Source organism: Crinia signifera, chromosome 19, assembly GCF_055691185.1.
Source record: "Crinia signifera chromosome 19, ASM5569118v1, whole genome shotgun sequence".
NCBI lineage: Eukaryota > Metazoa > Chordata > Amphibia > Anura > Myobatrachidae > Crinia > Crinia signifera.
In genome coordinates this window covers 130,882,439-130,908,458 of record NC_139226.1, presented here as the reverse complement: position 1 = coordinate 130,908,458, position 26,020 = coordinate 130,882,439, and the positions used below count along the sequence as shown (strand labels likewise).

At 49.5% G+C, this 26,020-nt stretch overlaps 1 protein-coding gene across 1 annotated transcript; it reads left to right on the top strand.

Moving 5' to 3' along the window:
* Positions 1-2,282: 2,282 nt before the first annotated feature.
* LOC146042150 (uncharacterized) lies at positions 2,283-21,191 on the top strand. Its single transcript, XM_083162069.1, has 3 exons — positions 2,283-2,341; positions 18,202-18,574; positions 19,792-21,191. Exons 2-3 carry the CDS (start codon positions 18,398-18,400, stop codon positions 20,032-20,034), a joined length of 420 nt encoding a protein of 139 aa, XP_083018195.1. The 5' UTR covers positions 2,283-2,341; positions 18,202-18,397; the 3' UTR covers positions 20,035-21,191.
* Positions 21,192-26,020: the final 4,829 nt, after the last annotated feature.

Below are 26,020 nucleotides of genomic sequence, written 5' to 3'. Positions count from 1 at the left end.
CCTCCGCTACCGGAGACAGTACACAGCCAGCAGCCAGACACAGAGGGGCCCAATTCCTGACCACACACTACTACTCTGCTACCAGAGACAGTACACAGCCAGCGGCCAGACACAGAGGGACCCGATTCCTGACCGCACACTACTCCACTACCGGAGACAGTACACAGCCAGCGGCCAGACACAGAGGGGCCCGATTCCTGACCACACACTACTCCTCCACTACCGGAGACAGTACACAGCCAGGGGCCAGACACAGAGGGACCCGATTCCTGACCGTACACTACTCCTCCACTACCGGAGACAGTACACAGCCAGTGGCCAGACACAGAGGGACCTGATTCCTGAACGCACACTACTCCTCCGCTACCGGAGACAGTACACAGCCAGCGTCCAGACACAGAGGGACCCAATTCCTGACCGCACAATACTCCTCCGCTACCGGAGACAGCACACAGCCAGCGGCCAGACACAGAGGGACCTGATTCCTGACTGCACACTACTCCTACACTACTGGAGACAGTACACAGCCAGCGGCCAGACACAGAGGGACCCGATTCCTGACCGTACATTACTCCTCTGCTACCGGAGACAGTACATAGCCAGCAGCCAGACACAGAGGGACCTGATTCCTGACCGCACACTACTCCTCCGCTACCGGAGACAGCACACAGCCAGCAGCCAGACACAGAGGGGCCAGATTCCTGACCGCACACTACTCCTCCGCTACCGGAGACAGTACACAGCCAGCGACCAGACACAGAGGGACCCTATTCCTGACCGCACACTACTCCTCCGCTACCAGAGACAGTACACAGCCAGCGACCAGACACAGAGGGACCCTATTCCTGACCACACACTACTCCTCCACTACCGGAGACAGTACACAGCCAGCGGCCAGACACAGAGGGACCCAATTCCTGACCGCACAATACTCCTCCGCTACCGGAGACAGCACACAGCCAGCAGCCAGACACAGAGGGGCCCGATTCCTGACCGCACACTACTCCTCCGCTACCAGAGACAGTACACAGCCAGCGGCCAGACACAGAGGGACCCGATTCCTAACCACACACTACTCCTCCGCTACTGGAGATAGTGCACAACCAGCGGCCAGACACAGAGGGACCCGATTCCTGACCGCACACTACTCCTCCGCTACCGGAGACAGTACACAGCCAGCGGCCAGACACAGAGGGACCCGATTCCTGACCGCACACTACTCCTCCGCTACCGGAGACAGCACACAGCCAGCAGCCAGACACAGAGGGGCCCGATTCCTGACCGCACACTACTCCTCCGCTACCGGAGACAGTACACAGCCAGCAGCCAGACACAGAGGGGCCCAATTCCTGACCACACACTACTCCTCTGCTACCGGAGACAGCACACAGCCAGCAGCCAGACACAGAGGGACTCAATTCCTGACCGCACACTACTCCTCTGCTACCGGAGACAGCACACAGCCAGCAGCCAGACACAGAGGGGCCAGATTCCTGACCGCACACTACTCCTCCGCTACCGGAGACAGTACACAGCCAGCAGCCAGACACAGAGGGACCCGAATCCTGACCACACACTACTCCTCCGCTACCGGAGACAGTACACAGCCAGCGGCCAGACACAGAGGGGCCCGATTCCTGGCCGCACACTACTCCTCCGCTACCGGAGACAGCACACAGCCAGCAGCCAGACACAGAGGGACCCAATTCCTGACTGCACACTACTCCTCCGCTACCGGAGACAGTATACAGCAGGGGCGGATTGGCCATTAAAGTTACCGGGAATTTTCCCGGGAGGCCGGCCGATAGTGAGGCCGACAGCTACTGGTGACACTGTGACATGTGACTGAAGGGGCCGGCCACAGCGGGGTTATGGGTAATAGCACCAGTGGCCGTGCCCGGAAGTGGTCCCCATCTCCAGCTTTGTGCGTGTAGGGGGCTTCCTGCTTCTTCATTTTTACAGAGGAGGCCAGCCGCAGCGATCACCAGCAACTCAGGTGGTGCAGCTGCGGCTGGCAAGACAACGGGGGAGCCAGTCAGTGAGCGTACTGAGCAGAGAACACATCCTCTCTCCCCCGCGCTGCTGCTGCTGCTGCTGCTGCTTTCAGTGGCTGCTGCCTGTCACACTACAGGCAGCAGCGCCAGCAGAATGAAGCCCTTCCCAGCTCCAATGTCCCAACCCCCTTTAACATACTGTACATCAGTGACTGTCACCAGAGACTGGACAGGGGGCGGAGCTACACGGATCAGATGGGCGGAGCCACACGGGGCAAGGGGGCGGAGCTACAATGGAGAACAGCAGGGCTGATGAAAGGAGAAGATGAGCTGCCACAGATTTTAAGGTAAAAAAAAAAAGTGTATGAGAGCGAGTTATACTGTCAGCAAACTGTGTCCAGATGGAGCCATCCTCATTGTACCTGTCCCTGGCGCAGCAATCAGCGAGAGTGCGCTGGGGATTCTGGTATCTGTGCGTCTCCAATGCTTGCCCCCCCATACTACCGGCAGCGGATGTGGGCGTTACATATAGGCAGCGATACTACTACCGGCAGCGGATGTGGGCGTTACATATAGGCAGCGATACTACTTTCGGCAGCTGGTGTGGTCGTTACATATAGGCAGCGCTACTACTGTCGGCAGCTGGCGTGGGTGTTACATATAGGCAGCGATACTACTTTCGGCAGCTGGTGTGGTCGTTACATATAGGCAGCGCTACTACTGTCGGCAGCTGGCGTGGGTGTTACATATAGGCAGCGCTTCTACTGTCGGCAGCTGGTGTGTGCGTTAAATATAGGCAGCGATACTACTGTCAGCAGCTGGTGTGGGCGTTACATATAGGCAGCGATACTACTGTCGGAAACTGGTGTGGGCGTTACATGTAGGCAGTGCTACTGTCGGCAGCTGGTGTGGGCGTTACATGTAGGCAGGGATACTACTGTCAGCAACTGGTGTGGTTGTTATGTATAGGCAGCACTACTACTGTCGGCAACTGGTGTGGGCATTACATATAGGCAGCGCTACTACTGTTGGCAGCTGGTGTAGGCATTACGCATCGCTACTACTGTCGGCAACTGGTGTGGGCATTAGTTATAAGCAACGTTACTACTGTCAGCAATTGGCGTGGGCATTAGGTATAAGAAGCGCTACTACTGTTGGCATCTGGTGTGGGCATTATGCATCACTACTACTGTCGGCAACTGGTGTTGGTGTTAGGCATCACTACTACTGTCAGCAACTGGTGTGCACATTAGTTTAAATCAGCGCTACTACTGTCGGCAACTGGTGTGGGCATTAGCTAAATGCAGCGCTATTACTGTTGGAAACTGGTGTGGGCATACAGTAAAAGCAGTGCTACTACTGTCTGCAACTGGTGTGGTTGTTATGTATAGGCAGCACTACTACTGTCGGCAGTTGGTGTGGGCATTATGTATAGGCAGCACTACTACTGTCGGCAGTTGGTGTGGGCATTATGTATAGGCAGCACTACTACTGTCGGCAGTTGGTGTGGGCATTATGTATAGGCAGCACTACTACTGTCGGCAGTTGGTGTGGGCATTATGTATAGGCAGCACTACTACTGTCGGCAGTTGGTGTGGGCATTATGTATAGGCAGCACTACTACTGTCGGCAGTTGGTGTGGGCATTATGTATAGGCAGCACTACTACTGTCGGCAGTTGGTGTGGGCATTATGTATAGGCAGCACTACTACTGTCGGCAGTTGGTGTGGGCATTATGTATAGGCAGCACTACTACTGTCGGCAACTGGTGTGTGTGTGTTACGTATAATCAGTGCCAAGACTTTTGGCAACTGGTGCGGACAATACGTATAGTCAGCGATACTACTGAGGGCACAGTGGGCGTTTATGTTATGCAAAGCTACTACTGTGGACATTTTGGGGGAAATTTACTAAGATGTGAGTTGTATTTCACATGGGATGTTGCTATGGGCAACCAATCAGAAACTACTTCTCATTATTTTAGCACCTTCTAGAAGATAAAAGATAGCATCTGATTGGTTGCCCATAGCAACATCCCATGTGAAATACAACTCACATCTTAGTAAATTTCCCCCTTTGTGTATGGGCACTACTATGAAGTGTAATGTGAATAAAAGGCACTAGTGTCATATGAGCATAAAAGTGTGCAGCATATTGTGTGAGGGGAATTACGGCGTGTGGCATAATGTGTAAGCGCAACACAATGTGTGGCATAATGTGGAATAGGCAGCACTGTGGCATTACCACGTGAGCCATAATGTGTAATGGCATTATGGTGTTATTGGTACTGTTATGTTGCCATGCCACTTCCCCATGAAGCCACACCCCTATTTTTTGGCGCGCGCCTACGGCGTGCCCCAGTTCATGGGGCAGTCACAAATTCACTTTCTGGCACAGGGCACCAAAATGTCTAGTTATGGCACTGGTGCTGTATAATGTGAATAAGATGGTTTACTGTGTGACGTAAGTTGAAATGAGTGGCCTTGCCCCATCCACATCGTTTTTTTGTGTGCGCGGTCCCTTTGTAAATTAGGAGAGGGCGCAAATGTAAAGTTTGCAGGAGGGCACCGAACACCCTAGCACCGGCCCTGACCACAAATGGTTTTTCTAATGCATTTCATTACACAATCGTAGCCCCGTGCTGCCCCCCTCTCCACGCAGCATTTTACTGCGATTCGATGACCTGTGGGGTGATAGCAAAGCCGACATATGCAATTGTAATTTAATTTGGCTCCCCCTCCCCACAGGCCCGATAATCGCGGTAAAACGTCATGGAGGGGACGAATTATGTAAGAAGTCTAGTTACAACACTGAGCAACCACAAATTCTGCTGTTGCTGTGCTGCTTTTCAGGCTCTGAGTCCCAATATTTACAGTAAGTGCAAGTGTGTGTGAGGCAGCATTTGTATTTACATATGGCGCCATTTTCATTCAGCCCAACAATGCGCCAAGATGGGGGGACACGCTAGCGTCTCAAACACTTGCGTGTCCCATTGCTGTGAATGTGGTGCACAAGTATCACGCACGCACGTCCCAATCTCAGCTAATGGTGCGTCGAGATGGGCAGACATGCCGCATTGTTGGGTTGAATGAAAACTGCTCCAACTGTAATTAAAATAAATAAGTATATATAGTGGGCCCCTACCTTTAGGGGCAAAGGAATATTATATATATAAAGCATCGGCACTCAGGGGCTTGTGCAAAACTTTGTTTTAATACAGTATGTCACATATACTACAGCATTTTGAGGTGTATAACCCCTTTATTAAGGTGTTGTTTTCGCTGAGGGCACCGGGGCAGTAGTGTTGTGTCAGTGAAGTGCTGGACTACTTTCTAACATATATGTGTCCACGCCACCATGTATTACCTTTAGTAAAGTTGTGGCAAGCGAAGGTGATCTAGTCAGATCGCTTAGAAAAGGGTCTGAAATTGCCCCATTAAGGCTTTAGGAGGTGAGCTCATGAACATGTTCCCCATCCCTGAGAGGTGCTCTCCCTCCTCCCATTGTTCAGAATTATACATGGGCTGAAAACTTCATATACATATTTTTTAAGGATTCAGTACTAAATCCCGGCGGTCGGGATCCCGGCGTTCAGAATCCCGACGCCGGAATCCCGACAGCCGAAATGCCGACAAGGGGGGGACGTGGATCGCCCCCCCCCCTTGCGGGCTCGCTGCGCTCGCCACGCAGCGGGCCCGGTGCCTCGCTACGCTCGGCACACTAATTTATTCTCCCTCCAGGGGTGTCGTGGACACCCACGGAGGGAGAATATGTCGGTATTTCGGCGGTCGGGATTTCGGCGTCGGGATTCTGAACGCCGGGATCCCAACACCTGTAACTAGGTGGAAACACGTGCATCTTTCAGCTTCAAGTTCGGCAGCAATACTGATGTAGTAACCCCGCCTACTGTTATGCTGGCCACGCCCATTTTGATTTGGTGCCGCCCACATGAGGCCACTTCCAGAAATTTTCCAGGGCCACTTTTGGTCCCCAATCCGCCCCTGGTATACAGCCAGCAGCCAGACACAGAGGGGCCCAATTCCTGACCGCACACTACTCCTCCACTACCGAAGACAGTACACAGCCAGCGGCCAGACACAGGGGGACCCAATTCCTGACCGCACACTACTCCTCCGCTACCGGAGACAGTATACAGCCAGCAGCCAGACACAGAGGGGCCCAATTCCTGACCACACACTACTACTCTGCTACCAGAGACAGTACACAGCCAGCGGCCAGACACAGAGGGAGCCGATTCCTGACCGCACACTACTCCTCCACTACCGGAGACAGTACACAGCCAGCAGCCAGACACAGAGGGACCCAATTCCTGACCGCACACTACTCGTCCGCTACCAGAGACAGCACACAGCCAGCAGCCAGACACAGAGGGAGCCGATTCCTGACCGCACACTGCTCTTCTGCTACCAGAGACAGTACACAGCCAGGGGCCAGACACAGAGGGACCCAATTCCTGACCGCACACTACTCCTCCGCGACCAGAGACAGTACACAGCCAGCGGCCAGACACAGAGGGACCCGATTCCTGACCTCACACTACTCGTCCGCTACCGGAGACAGTATACAGCCAGCAGCCAGACACAGAGGGGCCCAATTCCTTACCGCACAATACTCCTCCGCTACCGGAGACAGTACACAGCCAGCGGCCAGACACAGAGGGACCCAATTCCTGACCGCACACTACTCCTCCGCTACTCCTTACAATAAGGACACACATAAGGACCGCATGCCACTCATTTCCACTTCACTCATAAGAATAATAGCTAGTATTGAAAATTGCTCATAACAACCACTAAAGGTAACTGGAACCAAACAATATATGAAAGGGAAAAACAAAGAACAATTGTTTGCAATAAGGAATTTTCAAATTCTAGGCCTGCCCATGGAAATCAGTGAAAGCGCATAATAATCATGTCCTATATTATGTTCCTTAAACTATATATTTGGCTTTCTCAGTGGCCATATATGTATCAGGAAATAAGAGGATCAGAGAAGAGACAAGCATAATGACCCCAGGGTAGGGAACACTATGCTCTCACCATTATGCCGCGCCACCTCCCACTGAATACCCTGCAGGCATTACAAGAAGACTTAATGTCGCCTTGGAACTACCCAACTTTCTCTATGTTAGTGCCAACAGGAGGAGTTTTGATGCTAGCAATAAAGCATGTAGAGGTTGCTTATGAATTTTCATTATAGGATAGATTTTGCCAGACTACTTAAATCAGCATACACAGGATATAGTGTATAAAGTAAGATTGCTTACCAAATAAAGGATGAATTACTAATGCAAATCCTTAACATTGAATACTGCGGCACAATGCTGTCATTCTCCGAATGAAATAGGCGTGTACATTTCTCATTACCTGATCTGGAGAAAGGCAGACATTGCTGGGATAACTGCTTGTGAGAGAAAACTTGAAGCATGAACTGTTCGGATAACATATTTTTGGCCTATCCCGCATAGTGATCATCTAACATCATCTTGTGTCAGAGACATGAAATATGTCATATTTACGGAACATGTGAAGTCATCTACAGATTTGACAGACATGTAACAGGACTGCTGTTTTTTCTGTTTGTAGCAATGTTTCAATCCAACAATCTCCGTAACAAATGAAACAAAACAAAAAAAAGAATACGTCACTTTTAATTCACTAAAGCTAAACATTGGAATAGTGGATTTGTTAGTTGTCTGCCACTTTGATATTACATTATTGTGATATTTGTATACTAGGAAAAATGCTGAAATCCTGTAAATAACAGATATACCCCTTTCAGATTGCAAATATGTTTTAGACCCAGGATCGCAATCCCGGGTCTGACATGGCTCTGACCCGGGTCTGGCGAATTCACATTAAACCCGGGTCACCCAGTATACAGAGGGTGACCCAGTTTTAACCTGGGTTGAATTGAAGGCACACCCGAGTTATAAGGTTTGGCGCATTCACAATACACCTCGACCTGGGTTGTTACGTCACCAACCCGGCAATATCCCAGGTCCGAAGTGTGGTGTGAAATGAGAATAATAAAGGAGTAAAAGTTGCCTACTGTACCGGAATGTCTGATTTTTTTGGGAGCTTTCCTGAACACCCATGATAATAGTCAAGTGTACTGCCCACTTCCTCAAAAGGGGGGGAAGGAGGGGGCTTATGATGTCAGTTATGGTGAATCCATACTTGCCTACTTTTGAAAACGAGTTTCAGGGAGATTATAGTTGGTAGCAGAATTTTACACAGCGCCATATTGAGGGGGCGTGTCATGCTCCACCCTAAGGGCGTGTCTAGTTCCATATATATGGAGATATTGTGAAAAGAGATTGTGAATGTGGCACCTAGAAGTGTGGGTGTGTACTGCTACATCTGAGAGGAATCTTTTACAATGATTTATATCCAAATGTAGATGAGCCCCAAAGCAGTTAGTAAGAGTTACTATACTTGGTAAAGTGCTGGGAAATGGTGCTGATGATTCAATGTAAATGTATCTGTCTCTCATTGCTTTTTTCCCCAAAAATGTAACAGTGTAATGTGGGCTAGGTGACATGAGGGAGATTGCTAGACTAATGAGGGAGAGAGGGAGATTGCTGCTATGTCAGGGAGTCTCCTGCAGAATGCAGGAGGGGAGGTAACTATGATGTAACAGTGTAATGTGGGCTAGGTGACATGAGGAGATTGTTAGACTAATGAGGGAGAGAGGGAGATTGCTGCTATGTCAGGGAGTCTCCTGCAGAATGCAGGAGGGGAGGTAACTATGATGTAGCAGTGTAATGTGGGCTAGGTGACATGAGGGAGATTGCTAGACTAATGAGGGAGAGAGGGAGATTGCTGCTATGTCAGAGAATCTCCTGCAGAAAGCATGAGGGGAGGTAACTATGGGTGAATCGCATTAACTTGACCCTATCCATGCTGCCCAATAATTGCATCATTTTGATCCACAATGATTCCATTTAAATCCCTGCGCACCTTCCTTTCTTAGGGGCCTATGATATATCGCCTGGTATGATCGCAGTAGTATTTTTCATACAAGAAAGATGCTATTCTTTCTCAAAACATTATTATTGAAATGTAATATGTTTTGAATAGCAACACTAGACAATAATTCAGGTGTATTCAGTTATATAATAATCTACAGTGACAGCTGTCACTTTGCATACTTCTATGGTCAGAAAACAGGGGATTTCTGTATTGAGAAAAGCAGGTTTAGACACGGTTTAGAATGTACATTACTCTAATATCTGACATTACCTCTGACTATCCTCACAAATGTACTTCTGACTTCATAGGAAAGATATTAATTGTCGGCTGCTCAAATTTAGCTCCATGGCCGATGGAAGGCTAGGGAAACGTTTGTCACATGGCCAAATTCATTGCTGACATGCCCAGATAAAGACATAGGAAGCAGTCTCTCACAGATAGTCTTACCATACTGGGATGTGGTCATTAGGTCGACAGTCATTAGGTCGACACCACTAGGTCGACATGCTGAAAGGTCGACATTTTTCTAGGTCGACGTGTACGCGATCGACAGGTCATTAGGTCGACACAAGCATTATGTCAACATGGTCTAGGTCGACAGTCAAAAGGTCGACATGAAGTTTTGCACTGTTTTTTGGAGCCGACATGTGCCGACAGGCGGTATTTCATGCCCTACCATCCACTAGGGTGTGGCGGAAGAATAACATAGCGAGGCACCGTGTCCGAAGCATGGTGAGCGCAGCAAGCCATGCGAGGGGACGTGGTGCACTTTATCCTGTGTCAACTGTGTCGACATTTGGGTAAAAAAACAGTGAAAAACCCCATGTCGACCTTTTGACTGTCGACCTAGATCATATCGACCTTATGACATGTCCACCTTGTCCCATGTTGACCTAGACCAATGTCAACCTTTCAGCATGTCGACCTAGTGGTGTCGACCTATTGACTGTGGACCAGCTTATGCTTGACCATATGACCCACACCCACTATACTATGGGCAAAATTTACTAAGAATATGAATATGAAAAGTCGTATTGGGTTTCTGATTACGAATGCGTACGACTGTTATCGGTGTCGTATTTCATTTACAAATTCGTATTCCGGAAGGATATTTACAATGCAGACGTATTTGATTGATTTGTATTTTCCGATATAGTATGGATTCATATTCAGCGGATCCCCCCCCCCCCCCTTCATGGGCATAACCAGCCCCAGGCTCAAAGAGCCGGTCCTTGTTTTAGAAAATCTGAGAACCAAACCAGTAGGGGTTCCCTGTAGTTTTGAAACGAGCACCAGGCCCAAGGGCCGGTTCTGGTTCTCAAAATATGGGGCACAAAACGAATAGGGGTCCCCCAAATTTTGCGAACCAGCACCAGGCCCAACGAGCCAGTAGGGTAATGCCACAGACGGGGGACAATTATTATATAAGGTCCCGTGGCCAAATCATTAGCCCCTGACCAGTCAGCCTGGGCAGGGATCCTGGGGAAGTGGTGACCCCCCACTGAAGGGGTCCTCCCTCCAGCCCTGGGCTGTGGGTACAGGGCTGATTTGTGTGCAAAAAAACAAAAATAGAATAAACCATTGGGTTCTGCTGTGGCAAGCCTGGACCCAGCAAACCTGGTCCGCATACTGGGACTTGGAGAACAAGTCCCAGCATGCGACCCAGTAATGGGCTTGCTGGGACTCTTAGTTCCACAGCAGAAACATTAGTTAAATAAATGCACACACACCAGAAAAATACAACTTTATTACACAATGAGCCCTTTCGTACAGATACTTACCTGTCTTGGCACCGTAGGTAGGTCTACCTCCATCCGTCCACTGCTCCTGTAGTAATCCAATGAGGGTACCTGTGGAAGCAATCCATACTTACAGAGGTCCTCCAGCGTAGAGCAAGTTCCCACTACCCATTATCACTCCCACACCTTCAGTCTGTCACCTCTCCTGGCCACAGGCACCCCCACAGACACGTCAGCCCACCAGGGATCTACCCCTGGTAGAAAGGGTAGGGTTAGGCTGCCAGGGGGAGGGAGTTGGGAAGGTTACAGTTAGGCTGTGGGGAGGGTTAGGCACTTAGAAGGGGGGTTAGGTTGTGAGGAGGGAGGGTTAGGGGAGGGCCGGGGGAAGGTGAACATACTTAATTGACCCATGTTAGGATTCCATGCATCGGGATGCCAGTGTCAGTATTCTTCTGACCACCGGCATCCCCACCGCCAGGGCCATATTTAAGTGGCTATATGCCCCTGGGTACTACGTATTTTTACCCCCCCCATGAGAGAAAGAGACGGAGATGCCAGCACTCCTCTTACCTTTCACTGGCTATTTGTGAGCCACCACCTCCCCTCCCTCCAGGCATTGCGGGCGGAAAGCTGTGTGCAGTCAGCTGTCCTGTGCTCCACAGTCAGAGGGGAGTAGCTGCACAGTCAGAGGGGAGTAGCTGCACAGTCAGAGGGGAGTAGCTGCACAGTCAGAGGGGAGTAGCTGCACAGTCAGAGGGGAGTAGCTCAACAGTCAGAGGGGAGTAGCTGCACAGTCAGAGGGGAGTAGCTCAACAGTCAGAGGGGAGTAGCTGCACAGTCAGAGGGGAGTAGCTGCACAGTCAGAGGGGAGTAGCTGAACAGTCAGAGGGGAGTAGCTGAACAGTCAGAGGGGAGTAGCTGCACAGTCAGAGGGGAGTAGCTGCACAGTCAGAGAGGAGTAGCTGCACAGTCAGAGAGGAGTAGCTGCACAGTCAGAGAGGAGTAGCTGCACAGTCAGAGAGGAGTAGCTGCACAGTCAGAGAGGAGTAGCTGCACAGTCAGAGGGGAGTAGCTGCACAGTCAGAGGGGAGTAGCTGCACAGTCAGAGGGGAGTAGCTGCACAGTCAGAGGGGAGTAGCTGAACAGTCAGAGGGGAGTAGCTGCACAGTCAGAGGGGAGTAGCTCAACAGTCAGAGGGGAGTAGCTGCACAGTCAGAGGGGAGTAGCTGCACAGTCAGAGGGGAGTAGCTGAACAGTCAGAGGGGAGTAGCTGAACAGTCAGAGGGGAGTAGCTGCACAGTCAGAGGGGAGTAGCTGCACAGTCAGAGGGGAGTAGCTGCACAGTCAGAGGGGAGTAGCTGCACAGTCAGAGAGGAGTAGCTGCACAGTCAGAGAGGAGTAGCTGCACAGTCAGAGGGGAGTAGCTGCACAGTCAGAGGGGAGTAGCTGCACAGTCAGAGGGGAGTAGCTGCACAGTCAGAGGGGAGTAGCTGCACAGTCAGAGGGGAGTAGCTCAACAGTCAGAGGGGAGTAGCTGCACAGTCAGAGGGGAGTAGCTCAACAGTCAGAGGGGAGTAGCTGCACAGTCAGAGAGGAGTAGCTGCACAGTCAGAGAGGAGTAGCTGCACAGTCAGAGAGGAGTAGCTGCACAGTCAGAGGGGAGTAGCTGCACAGTCAGAGGGGAGTAGCTGCACAGTCAGAGGGGAGTAGCTGCACAGTCAGAGGGGAGTAGCTGCACAGTCAGAGGGGAGTAGCTGCACAGTCAGAGGGGAGTAGCTGAACAGTCAGAGGGGAGTAGCTGCACAGTCAGAGGGGAGTAGCTGCACAGTCAGAGAGGAGTAGCTGCACAGTCAGAGGGGAGTAGCTGCACAGTCAGAGGGGAGTAGCTGCACAGTCAGAGAGGAGTAGCTGCACAGTCAGAGAGGAGTAGCTGCACAGTCAGAGAGGAGTAGCTGCACAGTCAGAGAGGAGTAGCTGCACAGTCAGAGAGGTGTAGCTGCACAGTCAGAGGGGAGTAGCTGCACAGTCAGAGGGGAGTAGCTGCACAGTCAGAGGGGAGTAGCTGCACAGTCAGAGAGGAGTAGCTGCACAGTCAGAGAGGAGTAGCTCAACAGTCAGAGGGGAGTAGCTGCACAGTCAGAGGGGAGTAGCTGCACAGTCAGAGGGGAGTAGCTGCACAGTCAGAGGGGAGTAGCTGCACAGTCAGAGAGGAGTAGCTGCACAGTCAGAAAGGAGTAGCTGCACAGTCAGAGAGGAGTAGCTGCACAGTCAGAGAGGAGTAGCTGCACAGTCAGAGAGGAGTAGCTGCACAGTCAGAGAGGAGTAGCTGCACAGTCAGAGGGGAGTAGCTGCACAGTCAGAGGGGAGTAGCTGCACAGTCAGAGAGGAGTAGCTGCACAGTCAGAGGGGAGTAGCTCAACAGTCAGAGGGGAGTAGCTGCACGGTCAGAGGGGAGTAGCTGCACGGTCAGAGGATGGTAGCTGCACAGTCAGAGGGGAGTAGCTCAACGGTCAGAGGAGAGTAGCTGCACGGTCAGAGGGGAGTAGCTGCACGGTCAGAGGGGAGTAGCTGCACGGTCAGAGGATGGTAGCTGCACAGTCAGAGGGGAGTAGCTGCATGGACAGAGGGGAGTAGCTGCACGGTCAGAGGATGGTAGCTGCACAGTCAGAGGGGAGTAGCTGCATGGACAGAGGGGAGTAGCTGAACGGTCAGAGGGGAGTAGCTGCACGGTCAGAGGATGGTAGCTGCACAGTCAGAGGGGAGTAGCTGCATGGACAGAGGGGAGTAGCTTCACAGTCAGTAGCTGCCAGTGTTCCACCTGCTGGAGGAGCACAGCTATACTACCCCCCCCCCCCCCCCATGAGCCGCCACACTGCCACCTACCCTTACCTGCCTTGCCGCCCCCAGCAGGTGCCCATGCCTCACAGGCCTAGTGGGAAATCTGGTCCTGCCCATCACCAGTCATCCATATGAATTCAGTCTCAATCAGTATATGTGAGAGTACGAAGAATAACAGCAAGATGGTAAATCTATTTCCAAAGCAATTGGATGTATTAATATTTCTTTCAGTTTACAGAGTTCTCACAATACCGTATTTAATATGTGCTGCTACATAACAATATCCACTCTTCATTTCACTGGTATTTGTAAGTCAGATGATTTATGAATTAATTTGAAGTAATTTGCTGATAGTCACTAATCATATGTAACTTTTAAAGAAATATCTATTAATCAACACAGAACAAACGACAATGCAGCATATAAAATAACGTGGCTTATACTGTATTTATATGTCTGATGATAATCAGGTTTGTTACAATTCTGACATGAGGCAAGATCGCCCTCTGCAGGTCACATGTGATATGAGAGGCAACAACAAAATGTACATAATATCAATGTAGAGATGTTAGATTTGTCCAAAGGAATGTCATTATTTAAAGAGCAAATTATATTTCCACAATAGTTTTTTATATTGGGTTTCATTTAGAACTAAATTCCTAATGGGAAGATAACATATATAGAGAGAGAGATTTAATAATATAAAACAGATGCTGAAAGCAATGTTGTTTTTGGTGTCATATGTATACACGGAATGCAGTCAATTTACCTACAATCAAAATCCCGACGGTCAAAATATGGACAAGGTCAAAATACCGACATTTAACTTGTTCATACTTTACCATCCCAGTGGACATGGAGGGGGAATATAATAGTGAGGCACCGTGCCTGTAGCATGGTAGGGTATGAAATACTGCCTGTCGTCACATGTCAGCTAAAAAATAAAAATGTGAAAAACCCACGTCAACCTTCCCTAAAGAACCTGTCGACCTAAGACCATGTCAACTTTCAGTGGTCGATCCAATGCATGTCAACATTAGGTTCTTCAACCTAACAAATGTATACCCATCAGAAATGATGGGGCCCGGGACTGGAAAACAGTCAGCAAAAAGGCGGGCAGCTGGTTGTTCGCTATTCCCTACAGTTAAAGCCATTTGTCATTCGTTCCCTAAATTTCCTGTCAGTTTCACCAACATATGTGAGTCCACAAGAACATAGAATTTGATAAACAACATTTGTGGAGTTACAATTAACGTGATGTCGGATTTGGATTTTCTTACCTGTATGTGGATGACAAAATGCGTCCCCTGGAATTAGAAATTGGCATGTAACACATGACTGCTAGCAGTCATTAATAAAGACTGGGATGACTTAAACAAATCCAACATGTCCACCTTTCCCGCCTTTTTTTATTATAAAAAAATTGTGTTTTAAATTGTATTAATTGCTGGTGACACTATTACACCTTTCACAACACACAAATATCATGTGTCGACCCTCTCTGTGAGGTGTGAAAGCCCCATTTTAAAAAACCAGGGTCCAGCAACCTGGCATTCCGACCCGGGTTAAAAGAAGGGTTTTACCCAGGTCGGAGCTGGGTTGTTGGACAGTCTGAAGGGGTAACCTCGGTCGAGCAACCCCATTCCCATTCACTGCTGTGGAGGAGGCAGCAGCATCACTTAGTGCCCCCACATGACACGCTGCCGCTCTTCCCCCCGGATGACACAATCGACCCGGCAATTATTCGCACATACATTACCTACCTATGGATTCCAAACAAGTACCTGTTGAGGGAATTATACTCACCGCATAGCTTCCGGATAGATCACTGACTTCTCCGCCTGACAGTACCCCTGCTAGTGAAGTCCAAATGTTTTTTTTACATTCCTAGCTCCTCCCACATGCCAGGGAATAGTCCCAACCACCATCCAATAAGAAGCAGCCTTTGGCTGGTGGGCGGAACCTTAAGGCCATAATGGGCCTGCTAGGTGTTGTAGTTCTACAACAAAAATAAATGTCCAAATAAATCACACACAACCAGAAAAGTAAAACTTTACTACATACTACAGTCATCGTAGACTTGTCCTCTTCTCTAAGAGAAATCCTTAGTGTACCTGTGAAAATAAATCATACTCACCAGCTCTTCCGGAGTAGATCGTGTCCTCTTTGTTCCAAAGAAGGCATGGGCCAGATGTACTAAGCTTGAAAAGTGATAAAAGGGAGAGTGATAAACAGCAAGCCAATCAGCTCGTAACTGCCATGTCAGAGGCTGGGTTTGAAAAATGACAGGTAGTAGCTGATTGGCTACTGGTTTATCACCCTCCCTTTTATCACTTTTCGAGGCTTAGTACATCTCGCCCCCCCCCCCCCCAAAAAAAAAGAAGTGTCCCGTAAAACCGAACTAAGTGTTTACTTGTAGCTCCTCCTCCGAGACTGAGGGGTTTCCCGGTGATGCCATTCACTGGGTCCTCCCCAGCCAATCAGGAGTGGGCTTCATGGGAGCGCCGTAGCTGATTGGCTGTTCGTGTCATGCACACCTCCCCAGCACCCGGCTGAGCACATGGAATATCACCAGCCAGGTATACATGGAGAACAGTTTCTCAATGGAGGAGATTCTATCTTGGTGGATCCTGCATACAAGACATAACAGGAAAGATGTTTGACAGCGCACTTGGGATATACCATCTTGGATCTGAGGAAGCCGCTGATTTCAAACGACGGGGAAACGCGTCACAGGAGCTCCATATTTGTTTACAACTGACCAGCAGGAGTGAATTGCGGATCATGTCCCGGAGAACATTCCAGATAAGGCTGCATTCCTGCTCCTCAGCCGGGAAGCGCCTCTGAAAAGCCAATTCCAAAACTAAAATCTTTCTGGATAAAACTGCTTTTACTAACAAAGTTGGCTATAACCCTCTATGGCTACTGTTACAAATTACTAAAGTGAGATTGAAGTATTGGACTGCAACATAATAAAATTGTTTGCAGTAATACCAAAGCCTCTAGTGGGATAGTTACATTGCTTCATTTACAAAGTCTAAAGGATATTAGCCATAGTATTAATAAGTGTATGTTGTTATATGTTTCTGTGTGTATTATATGTGTGAATTATTTGTATATGAATTTATTTATGCATTTTTTATTTGTTGGTAAATGTGTATGACATTGCATGTATTTTTAAAATAAAAATATAGGTACTTATGTACTAACTGGGCTGACGATTTTGAAATCGGGTCCATCGCATCGCATCCGACCATATCGCATGCGATGCGATGCGATGGACCCGATTTTTCCATAGGATTCAATGTTAAAATGGACTGAGTCCATTTTAACATGGAATTCAATGGGAAAAAAGGGGTCCTTTTCATACCCCTACTATCCAAGTGGGCATGGAGTTGGATATAAACCTGTGGCGAGCGTAGCGAGCCACCGAGCCCGAAGCGTGGCGAGCGGACGGTATTCTGTGTCAGTCCATTTTAACATTGAATCCTATGGAAAAATCGGGTCATCGCATCGCATCGCATCTGATTGTATGCCTTAAGTTAAGGCATACAATCAAAAAATCGGGCGCCCAGATACTACATAAGTACCAAAATATATAAAAAGTATTTCTGTTATATTCCAAGATCGCTGTCAAACTTGTTTTTCTTCTTTTTGGTATACCTAGATATAAGGGTTTAGTATTCCTTAATTGACAGCTGCTTATTTTAATTAATACAGATCTGTGCTAAGTCCTCCAGAAAAAAAGAAACGCTACCAGAGCAGGGTCTGTGTGAGCCAGTACCCCAGGCTGAGGGACACAGACTGTCTTATTTATCGTCACGCACGTGCAATCGCATGCTATTTTATGCACATTTGATTTATCGCAGTACGACGTATGATATGTAAAGATTTCTGCTCACTTCCCGGCCACTATTCTTCCTCCCACTGTGCACATGACTGAGGAAGAGGCTGGAAGCACGCTGCTGGGCTCCCAAACTGCAGACAAGCTAGGCAGCCTACACCACTGGCCACCAATGATGATTATGTTGTTTTACCACCACTGCCCCCCATTATGCTGCTCTTCCCACCATTATACTGGCCCATTGCCCATTATGCTGCCCCACTGCAAGCTACTGGCCACGCCCTGTTCACCATTATGCTGCCCCACTTCAAGCCACTGCCCACCATTATGCTGCCCCACTGCAAGTCATTGCCCACCATTATGCTGCCCCATTGCAAGCCACTGCCCACCATTATGCTGCCCAACTGCAACCCACTGCCCACCAGTATGCTACCCCACTGCAAGTCACTGCCCACCATTATGCTGCCCCATTGCAAGCCACTGCCCACCATTATGCTGCCCAACTGCAACCCACTGCCCACCAGTATGCTACCCCACTGCAAGTCACTGCCCACCATTATGCTGCCCCATTGCAAGCCACTGCCCACCATTATGCTGCCCAACTGCAACCCACTGCCCACCAGTATGCTACCCCACTGCAAGTCACTGCCCACCATTATGTTGCTGCACAATGTATAACCACAACATAGTTCATATAATTCACAGCAGTAACTAGAAAAAAAAACTTTATTTAACCAGGATAAACTTTTTTCATGTTTATTAATTGTTCTTTTTTTATTATTATTCTGCAGATGTCCTATGAGAGCCACAAATTTATATCAGCCTTTATCAGCCTGTACCGTGAGAAGAAGAATCTTTTGCTGATGTCCTCACTAGACAACAGCAACAAGCAGAAGAGGGAGGCTGCCTATAACCGCCTGGTGGAGTACTTCAAGCCCACCTTCTTTTGGTGCCTTGGAGACCTGGGACCGGAAAAAAATTGCGAATATGCGGAGAGTGTTCGTAAAAGAGAACCGCAAAGTGGAGGAGTCGAAGAGGTCAAAGGTCAGTGCAGAAAAGGTCTATGTCCCACAGCTGTGGTATTTCAAAGAACTAAACCTCCTCCTGGAGAAAATGTCATCTAAAGAGTCCGAGGTGGGAAGTCTGGATGTGGAGGACAAAGGGGTAAGTTGCTTTTAAAAAAAAAGTTAATTTTCTGATGGCTTCCTCCTGCCATGCCACCGCTCCTTTCTCATTAAATATGTCATTGTAATTTTCCCAGACCTCTTTTGCCCCTGCACTGATGCATAAGGATACTGCATTGGCTGCTGAGAGCAAAGGCATTTTGTTCGTGGCCCTGCGTCAATTTAGTCAATAGTAAATTTTGTCCAGTAACAGGGTCAGTTGCTGAGAATTCCAAATGCATTCTTAAATACCCAATGGGCCCTAGAAAGGCGGTAATTGAAAATGTGCCAATTGTGGCTCAGGACTCTCTGCGGGTAGGGCTTGACTATGTGTTTGTCCAGTGCAAAGGTCTAATCTGCAGGGCCGGCGCCACCACTAGGCAAATCTAGGCATTTGCCTAGGGCGCCCGCCACTGGAGGGCGGCATTTTGCCCCCCCCCCCTGTGCCGCGGGGGTACCTGTCCTGCGGCTGTGTATATAAAGCTTGCGGCGGCAGCGGGGGGTCCCTGCAGTCAAGAAATAACGAGCGCTATCCGCCTGGCTAGGCGGAAGCGCTTCTGTTGTGGAAACACTGGCCGCACGCTGATTGGCAGCCTATCAGCGTGCGCCGTGCGGCCAGTGTTTTCACAACAGAAGCGCTTCCGCATAGCCAGGCGGATAGCGCTCGTTATTTCTTGACTGCAGGGACCCCCCGCTGCCGCCGCCGCCGCAAGCTTTATATACACAGCCGCAGGACAGGTACACCCCCCCCCCCGGCACCGGGGCGCCCCCACCCTGACTCGCCTGGGGCGCTCCGGTGCCTTGCACCGGCCCTGCTAATCTGCCATGAACACAAATCCCAGGTCATTCTTTGTTTGCTTAACAGACGGCAGATGAATGGAGTTGGTTGTAAGCTTCTCATAGAAACGTGTATTCTTCAAGGCTCCACCATCTGAGCAGCAGCCATTTTTCCCAACATCCAGGAAAATAAATGAATAGTTTGTGTTGACCACCGCCATGAGAACAATGCTAAAGTAGCCTTTATAATTGAAGTAGTCTGACACGCTGTTGGTGGGTTTGGTGATGCGCACATGTTTCCCGTTTATCGCACCACCACAGAGAAATTCCACCGCCTGTCAAAGTCCTCTGCCATAGCTTGCTGTTCTTCCACACTTGTAGGGAATTGTAAAAGAAAAAAAAATGTTTGAAAATTTTAGAAAGATGTTTTTTTCCCTACAGACACAAGACCTACAGACACCTGAAGACATCAGCCGTACCCTTGACCTCGAAGATGCATCATTAGAGGAACCAAAATCTCCACAGCGACAGAGTGCCAGAAGGAAACCACATAAAACCAAATTTATTAAGGACCCGCTACTATTGGAGGCACATTCACAACTGCTCCAGAAATCTGATGAATTTGATGACTTGCATCATATGTTAGCAAAACCATGCATACGCTTTTCAAGCAGCTGCCAGTAGAGTGCCAGCGCCTGGAGTCACAAGTATTGTACAAAACACTCACAGGACAACTGACACCAGAGTGGAACCTTCATGGGCCAGAACCTCAAGCACATGGTCCTCATATCCCTTTTACCTTCAGTTCACCACTCACCTACCCTTCCTCCAGTACCCATCTTCCTCCACATCCCAGCTACCATTCCAGTTATTCCCAATCATGGGCTCCACCCACCTACCCTCCTTCTACTTTCCATTCTTCTCCTCAAACCCTTCCTTCTCAAAAACCCCACCCCTCCCACACTATGCAATCTCCTCCTCAATTTACTACCCTTCCTAAGCCAGACACCCACCCACCATCCCCTCCATAATGTATACCTCCTTGATGTCAGAGGGGGATCAGGAGGAGGTGGAGGAAACAAGTCTCTTAAATGTAGGGTGATTCTGAAATACTGCTGCCCTTGTTGTACATACCAACAGATGTGGTGTATTCTGATACTATGGTGAGTGTCAATGCTTTCAGGTGGACAATGCACGCATGCTGCTAGGGACAGGTTAATGGTACCAGAGACCCATCTTCCTTCCCCTAGCTGCATGTGTACATTGGCACTGGTGACACTCACTGTAGATTTAGAATGCACCACATTTGTTGGTATATTGAATTCCTGCTGCCCTTGGTATATATTGCCATATATTGGGTGCACTATGATATATGGCGTTTAAGTGGTGCCGCTTTCAAGTGGACAATGCACACATGCACAGTGGCGGAACTTGTGAGTGGTGGGCCCAGGTGCAAAAGAACAATTTAGACCCCACACCAGTGGGTGGCAGGGGTACAAGCTGCTGGTCTAGACAGCAATGGGCCCCTTTAGTCCTCAGGGGCCCCAGTGCAATGCTCCTGCTGCACCAATGGTAGTTCCGCCTCTGCACATGCAGCTTGCGTCAGGTTGATGGTGCCGGGAGCCTGAAGCCAGGCTTACCTGCATGTGTGCTTTGTGCCCCTAAAAGTGTTGCCACTCCCAAAAACACCATCATACTGCACCAGATTTATATGTAAAATTAACATTTAAAGATACATTACTATGAAGTCATTGTGTTTGAAAAAGTTCAGCCATGTTGGCCACATTTTTATAAAAAAAAAAAAGAATTTTGTTTAGATATAATTACCATTTTTTATCAGAATGCACCACATCTGTTTTTATATATAGCAAACTCGTTAACTTGCTAAAGTTCAGCCATGTTGGCCAAATATTTTTGTAATAAAAATCGAACATTTCTTCTACAAAAAGCTTGCAGGATTCAGGTATGATGTGTCCCAAAGCCTGCGTAGAGATGTGGGTCCCAAAGTTCAGGTCCTCAAATGACTGCCCAGTAGCCAGTTACCACAGGGTTGCCACGAGCCTCTCCTGAGCAGAGATAGGAACCTGCCATCTGGTCTCCTGCATCTCAATGTAGGGGATCACCAGACCCAGCAACAGAGCAGGCCTTTTAAGTAACCAGTCCTTTAGTACATGAGAGCCTAAAAGCAATGTGGAACTATCAGCAGGTATAAACCAAACTTCTCTAGTCACAAAGCAAACAGAAGTGCAAACAGTAAAAATGGCTGCCAGTTTTATGTAGCCCAGCCCTCTATATACATTTTTAAAGATCTGGCCTATAAATCTGGTGTGCTTTGGTCAGCATGCTGCCACACTGGATGATTGTTGAGGATTTGTCTCAGGCTGCAGTCCCAGGACGGGCTGCACTTGTGGTGCTGGAAGCTTGACGGGTAGGATGTAGGGCCTATGCATAAACTCTCTGGCCATGAGTATTGGTGGACCTCCTTGGTGAAGGTGCGGAGTCTAACTGCCCAGCGGTCTTTGCCAGGGACCCCCACAAGGAAGTGTGGATTTTGCTGCATCTGGACAGCAGGTTGTGGCCCCTCACTAAGAGAACTCCCTTATGGTGAGAGAATAGCGTAACAGGACAGGAGGTAGATCGAGACACTGGAACTTCAGGGATAACAAAGAACTCAAAAGGCAGACTTGGCTTCAGGGTAACGGAACTTAGGTACAAATGGTAACTTAAAGGGCCAACTTGGCATAGACAGGGGATGCAGACACTGGAACTGGAAAGACAGGCTGACCGGGAACAAGATCGGGAACTTGACCAGTCTAATAAATTCTTGTGGGACTAGTTAGTAAGACCAATGCAGGCTATGAATCGCAGATACAGGAATGGCTGGTTTAAAATAAAGCCAGGAACACAGATACTGAGCAGGAAGCTTGTGGGGCAGAACAAACACCCAGCTTCTGCAATTTAGGATTTGCACCAGTGCTGAGGCACCAAGGCTGCTGGGATTTATTGCCCCTGCAGCACTGTGATAGGCTGACACCAGAACAGAGGGATTAATAGGTAGCCCCACCCCCTGGTCATGTGATGCGGCCAAGATTGTGGTGCCCAATGCTGGAGCTGCCGCTGGACATACAACATATAACACATATAAAATTAGGCAATATTTAAATGTTCTTTGTGAGGCTTATTTGGCTATCATTATTATTATTATTAATAAAGTTCTTTGCCAATTAGTACTATATTGAGGCTGTGATGTAAATATTTACCAGTCCCATTTGTTGGTATGTTGGGCTGCATTGCTAGCGATGTAGGAAGGGCACATTAATGCAACTTGAATGATTTGTCCTGACACAGACACATCGCTGAAATTGTCGTCTAGTGTGTACCCAGCTTAAGTTGTAATATTTGTTATACAAAAAATTATTTTCTTGCCTACTTTTGTATTATCTTCACCCTGGAAGAAGAGAGGGGGGGGGGCTGATATCTCCAAGCTCCATCACAAAAGCCACTCAAATGCCGCAATTTGGGGGTAAAACGTATTGGGGCTAAAAAGATGCCAAATTACGCTATTCGCATCATTTTAGACCCACCCCCTCGCCGCAGACCCGCAAAGTCCATTTTTTTTCTTCCAGCAGGGAAGAGGGGTGCGAGGGCTGCAGGAGACTTGCCCACCTCCCCGGGTACCTGGGCCTCGGGGCGGCACCAATTTAGGGCGGCATTGGCAGACTAAGTGAATAAATGAATAGCTGGCGGAGCTGAGCGGTCAGTGGCGAGTGACGAGCAGCGCCGCTGCCGACATGATTGATCATATGTCGGAGGCAGTGCCGCTCATCACCCGCCGCTGCCCACCCACACTGTCATCAGGGGGGTAGGGAGGGAGGAGCACATGCTCCAGGCGCCGAGCCATCAAATGGCGCCAGAGCCGTGCAGCCCTCCCCCCCCCCCCCTCACCCGCTCCTTGCTCTGCCTGGGGGGCGCAGGGTCGTGATGCTGAAATGTGAAAGCCTGGAGGCAGGCTGAGGCTGCTCTCTGGCTGCTCTCGTTGCCACTCTGCTCCAGCCTCCCCCCTCCCTGCCAAGCCTGGCAATAGGGGAAGTCAAGGGGGACTGACGTACCCCCAGATGCTGAGCATGGCTGTGGCAGAAGTGACATGCTCCCGTCTATTGTGTGCTCCCGGCTGGCTTTCTGTGCCCGGCCGCTGCTGCTTGGCTGTACTGTACTGCCTGTGCCGTGGCCGCCGGGGCCGGCTCACTCAGCTGTCTGTGCTGTGGCTGCGTGCGCTCCCGGCCGCAGGCTCGTCCGTCTGTACCACTCCCCGGCTGCCTATACTGGACGTGCTCTCAGCCGCAGACTCGGACATATGTTCTGCACCCTGGCCTGGTCGTCTTTTCTTCAGGCAGCAGAAGTCCTGGATCTGGAGCCAGGTGGGGAGGTGAGGTGGTGTGGCCGTGGCTGTAAGGTTAGAGGTGGGGTCCAAGGCATACTTGCCTACCTGACCCTCTCCATGCGGGAGAAAATGCTCTGTTCCTGGACTTCCCTGGTAATGTAGGATTGCCATCACCTGTGGTGAAACACCTTTCTTATCAATTACCTAGCTCCCCACAGGTGATGGCAATCATACATTAACAGGGAAGTCCAGGAGCAGAGCATTTTCTCTCGCATGGAGAGGGTCAGGTAGGCAAATATGGTCCAAGGAGGGGAGGAGAATAGGGTTGAGATCTTTTATTAGTGAAGTGAGAGCAGGGTGAATGTAATTAGATTTTACAGGGAGTATGTATGCAATAAAAAAAAGTTTTTCACTTTGTTTGACTCTTGCCAATAGCCTAATACCCCTTTTACACCAGAGTTTGGACCCGGGATATTGCCGCTCCAGTCCGGGGCAGGGCATGGTGTAAATGGGCTTAAAAAAAATAACACGGGTACTGTTCCCCGGGAATCTGACCCAGCAAATGTTCAGGGTCGGACACGGGGCTTATCCGGGGCTCAGGGTAGTGTAAATGGCCATTATCCGGGTTATTTGGTGGGTAGAGGGGCGCAAAGAGCTGATTGGTGCTTCTGCAGCTCTGGCAGATGATGTAATCTGCTGGAGACCCGCACAGGGCGCATGTAGCAGCGCAGCAGCAGCGTTACCACGCTCTGTGCTGCAAGCACACTCCACACTGTGTTTACAGCCTCATCTGCTGCAGCACACACTGGCTGTCACGCAGTGTGTTCCACTTTGGCTGACCCCAAACCTGATCTGCACCATCATGTCTGCAACTGCAACACAGCTACTCCGTCTGCCATCTTTGCTGCAATGCTGGGAGCAGAACCCACCCCCTCCCTTTTCCGTTTCTTGTGACCTCATCTCAAACAGCCCAAAGGTCCATTTTTAATGACACCAGCAAGGAAAGACAGGGCTGATCCGTTTTCAGTGTGAAAGGGCCTTACCCGGGAATAACCCGGATTGAAGTGCAGTGTAAATGGGGTCTGAGGCAGGGCATGCCCTGGCAATTTCCCGTGTTCGATTTCCCGGGTCCTATCCGGTATTCTGGTGTAAAAGTGGTATAACACAAGCTGGGGACACCCTCCATCCCTCTCTCTATTTCTTCCACTCCCCTCTGTCTCTCCATCACTATTTGTCAATCTGTACTTTCCCCTCTCTCTTTACCACTCTCTCCATCCATCACACACCCCCTCTCTCCCGCTCCCTCTCTCTTAATCTCCTACCCATTTACTCCCACCATCACATGTATACTCTCTTCCTCTCTTTCCCTCCTTCTCCCCTCTATTCCCATTTCTCCATTTTTTATTTTATTTACTACCTGGTGAAGTATGCCTAATGTTCGTAAGGTGTGCTCAGCACCTGTCTCAGGAGCATCAGGAGCAGCAGCATCAGCCCTCAGGCTGTTTGTCCCTCTGCGCTCCCCTTTCCTTACAGTGTCTCCGCACAATGTGTCAGTTGTGCACCAGCGCGCCTTTAGTGGGTCAGCGCACCCAGTGTGAGGAGACAGCACGCCTTAGCAGAGTGTGTCCTGTGCTTTGTTGAGGTGACGAAGATCGCAATGCTTATAAGGAGAGGATGCCGCTATAACCATGCAGCACGTCCTGAACCCCGGCTGCTATCTCCGCTCGAGGGAGCTGGCAATCACCAGCTGAAAGTTATATATTATGTAATGGGCATTACATTTTGTTATATAGTACGTAATGGGCATCAGTTGTGGGCTTATGTGTAATTGGCATTACAAAGTTTGCTAAAATGTGCAATGGGCATTACGGTGTGTGGTATAATGTTAGGCCGGTACTCTTTACCTAGAACGGAGCCCGCGATTAGCATCGCGGGCGTCGGGGGTAAAAAATCGCGGGCATCGCGGGTACATAAAAAACGGGTGCGACGCGATGCCCGCGATGCCCGCGATTTTCCCATAGGGATCAATGTTAAAACTGCGATTGGACGCAATTTTACTGTTAAATGCCTCAATGCCCGCGATTTGGCCATAGGAAACAATGTTAAATGGGCCACAGAGCCCTAATAGTGCCCTTGAACTGTGAAATGGCCCCCACAATTGTTAACGCCACCCCACGATCAACGTCAACCCGAAGCGTGGCGAGCGCAGCGAGCCCGCGAGGGGCGGCGGTACGCGTCCTCCGACCTTTTCATACCCCCACTATCCACGTCGGCGTGGAGTTGAGAATA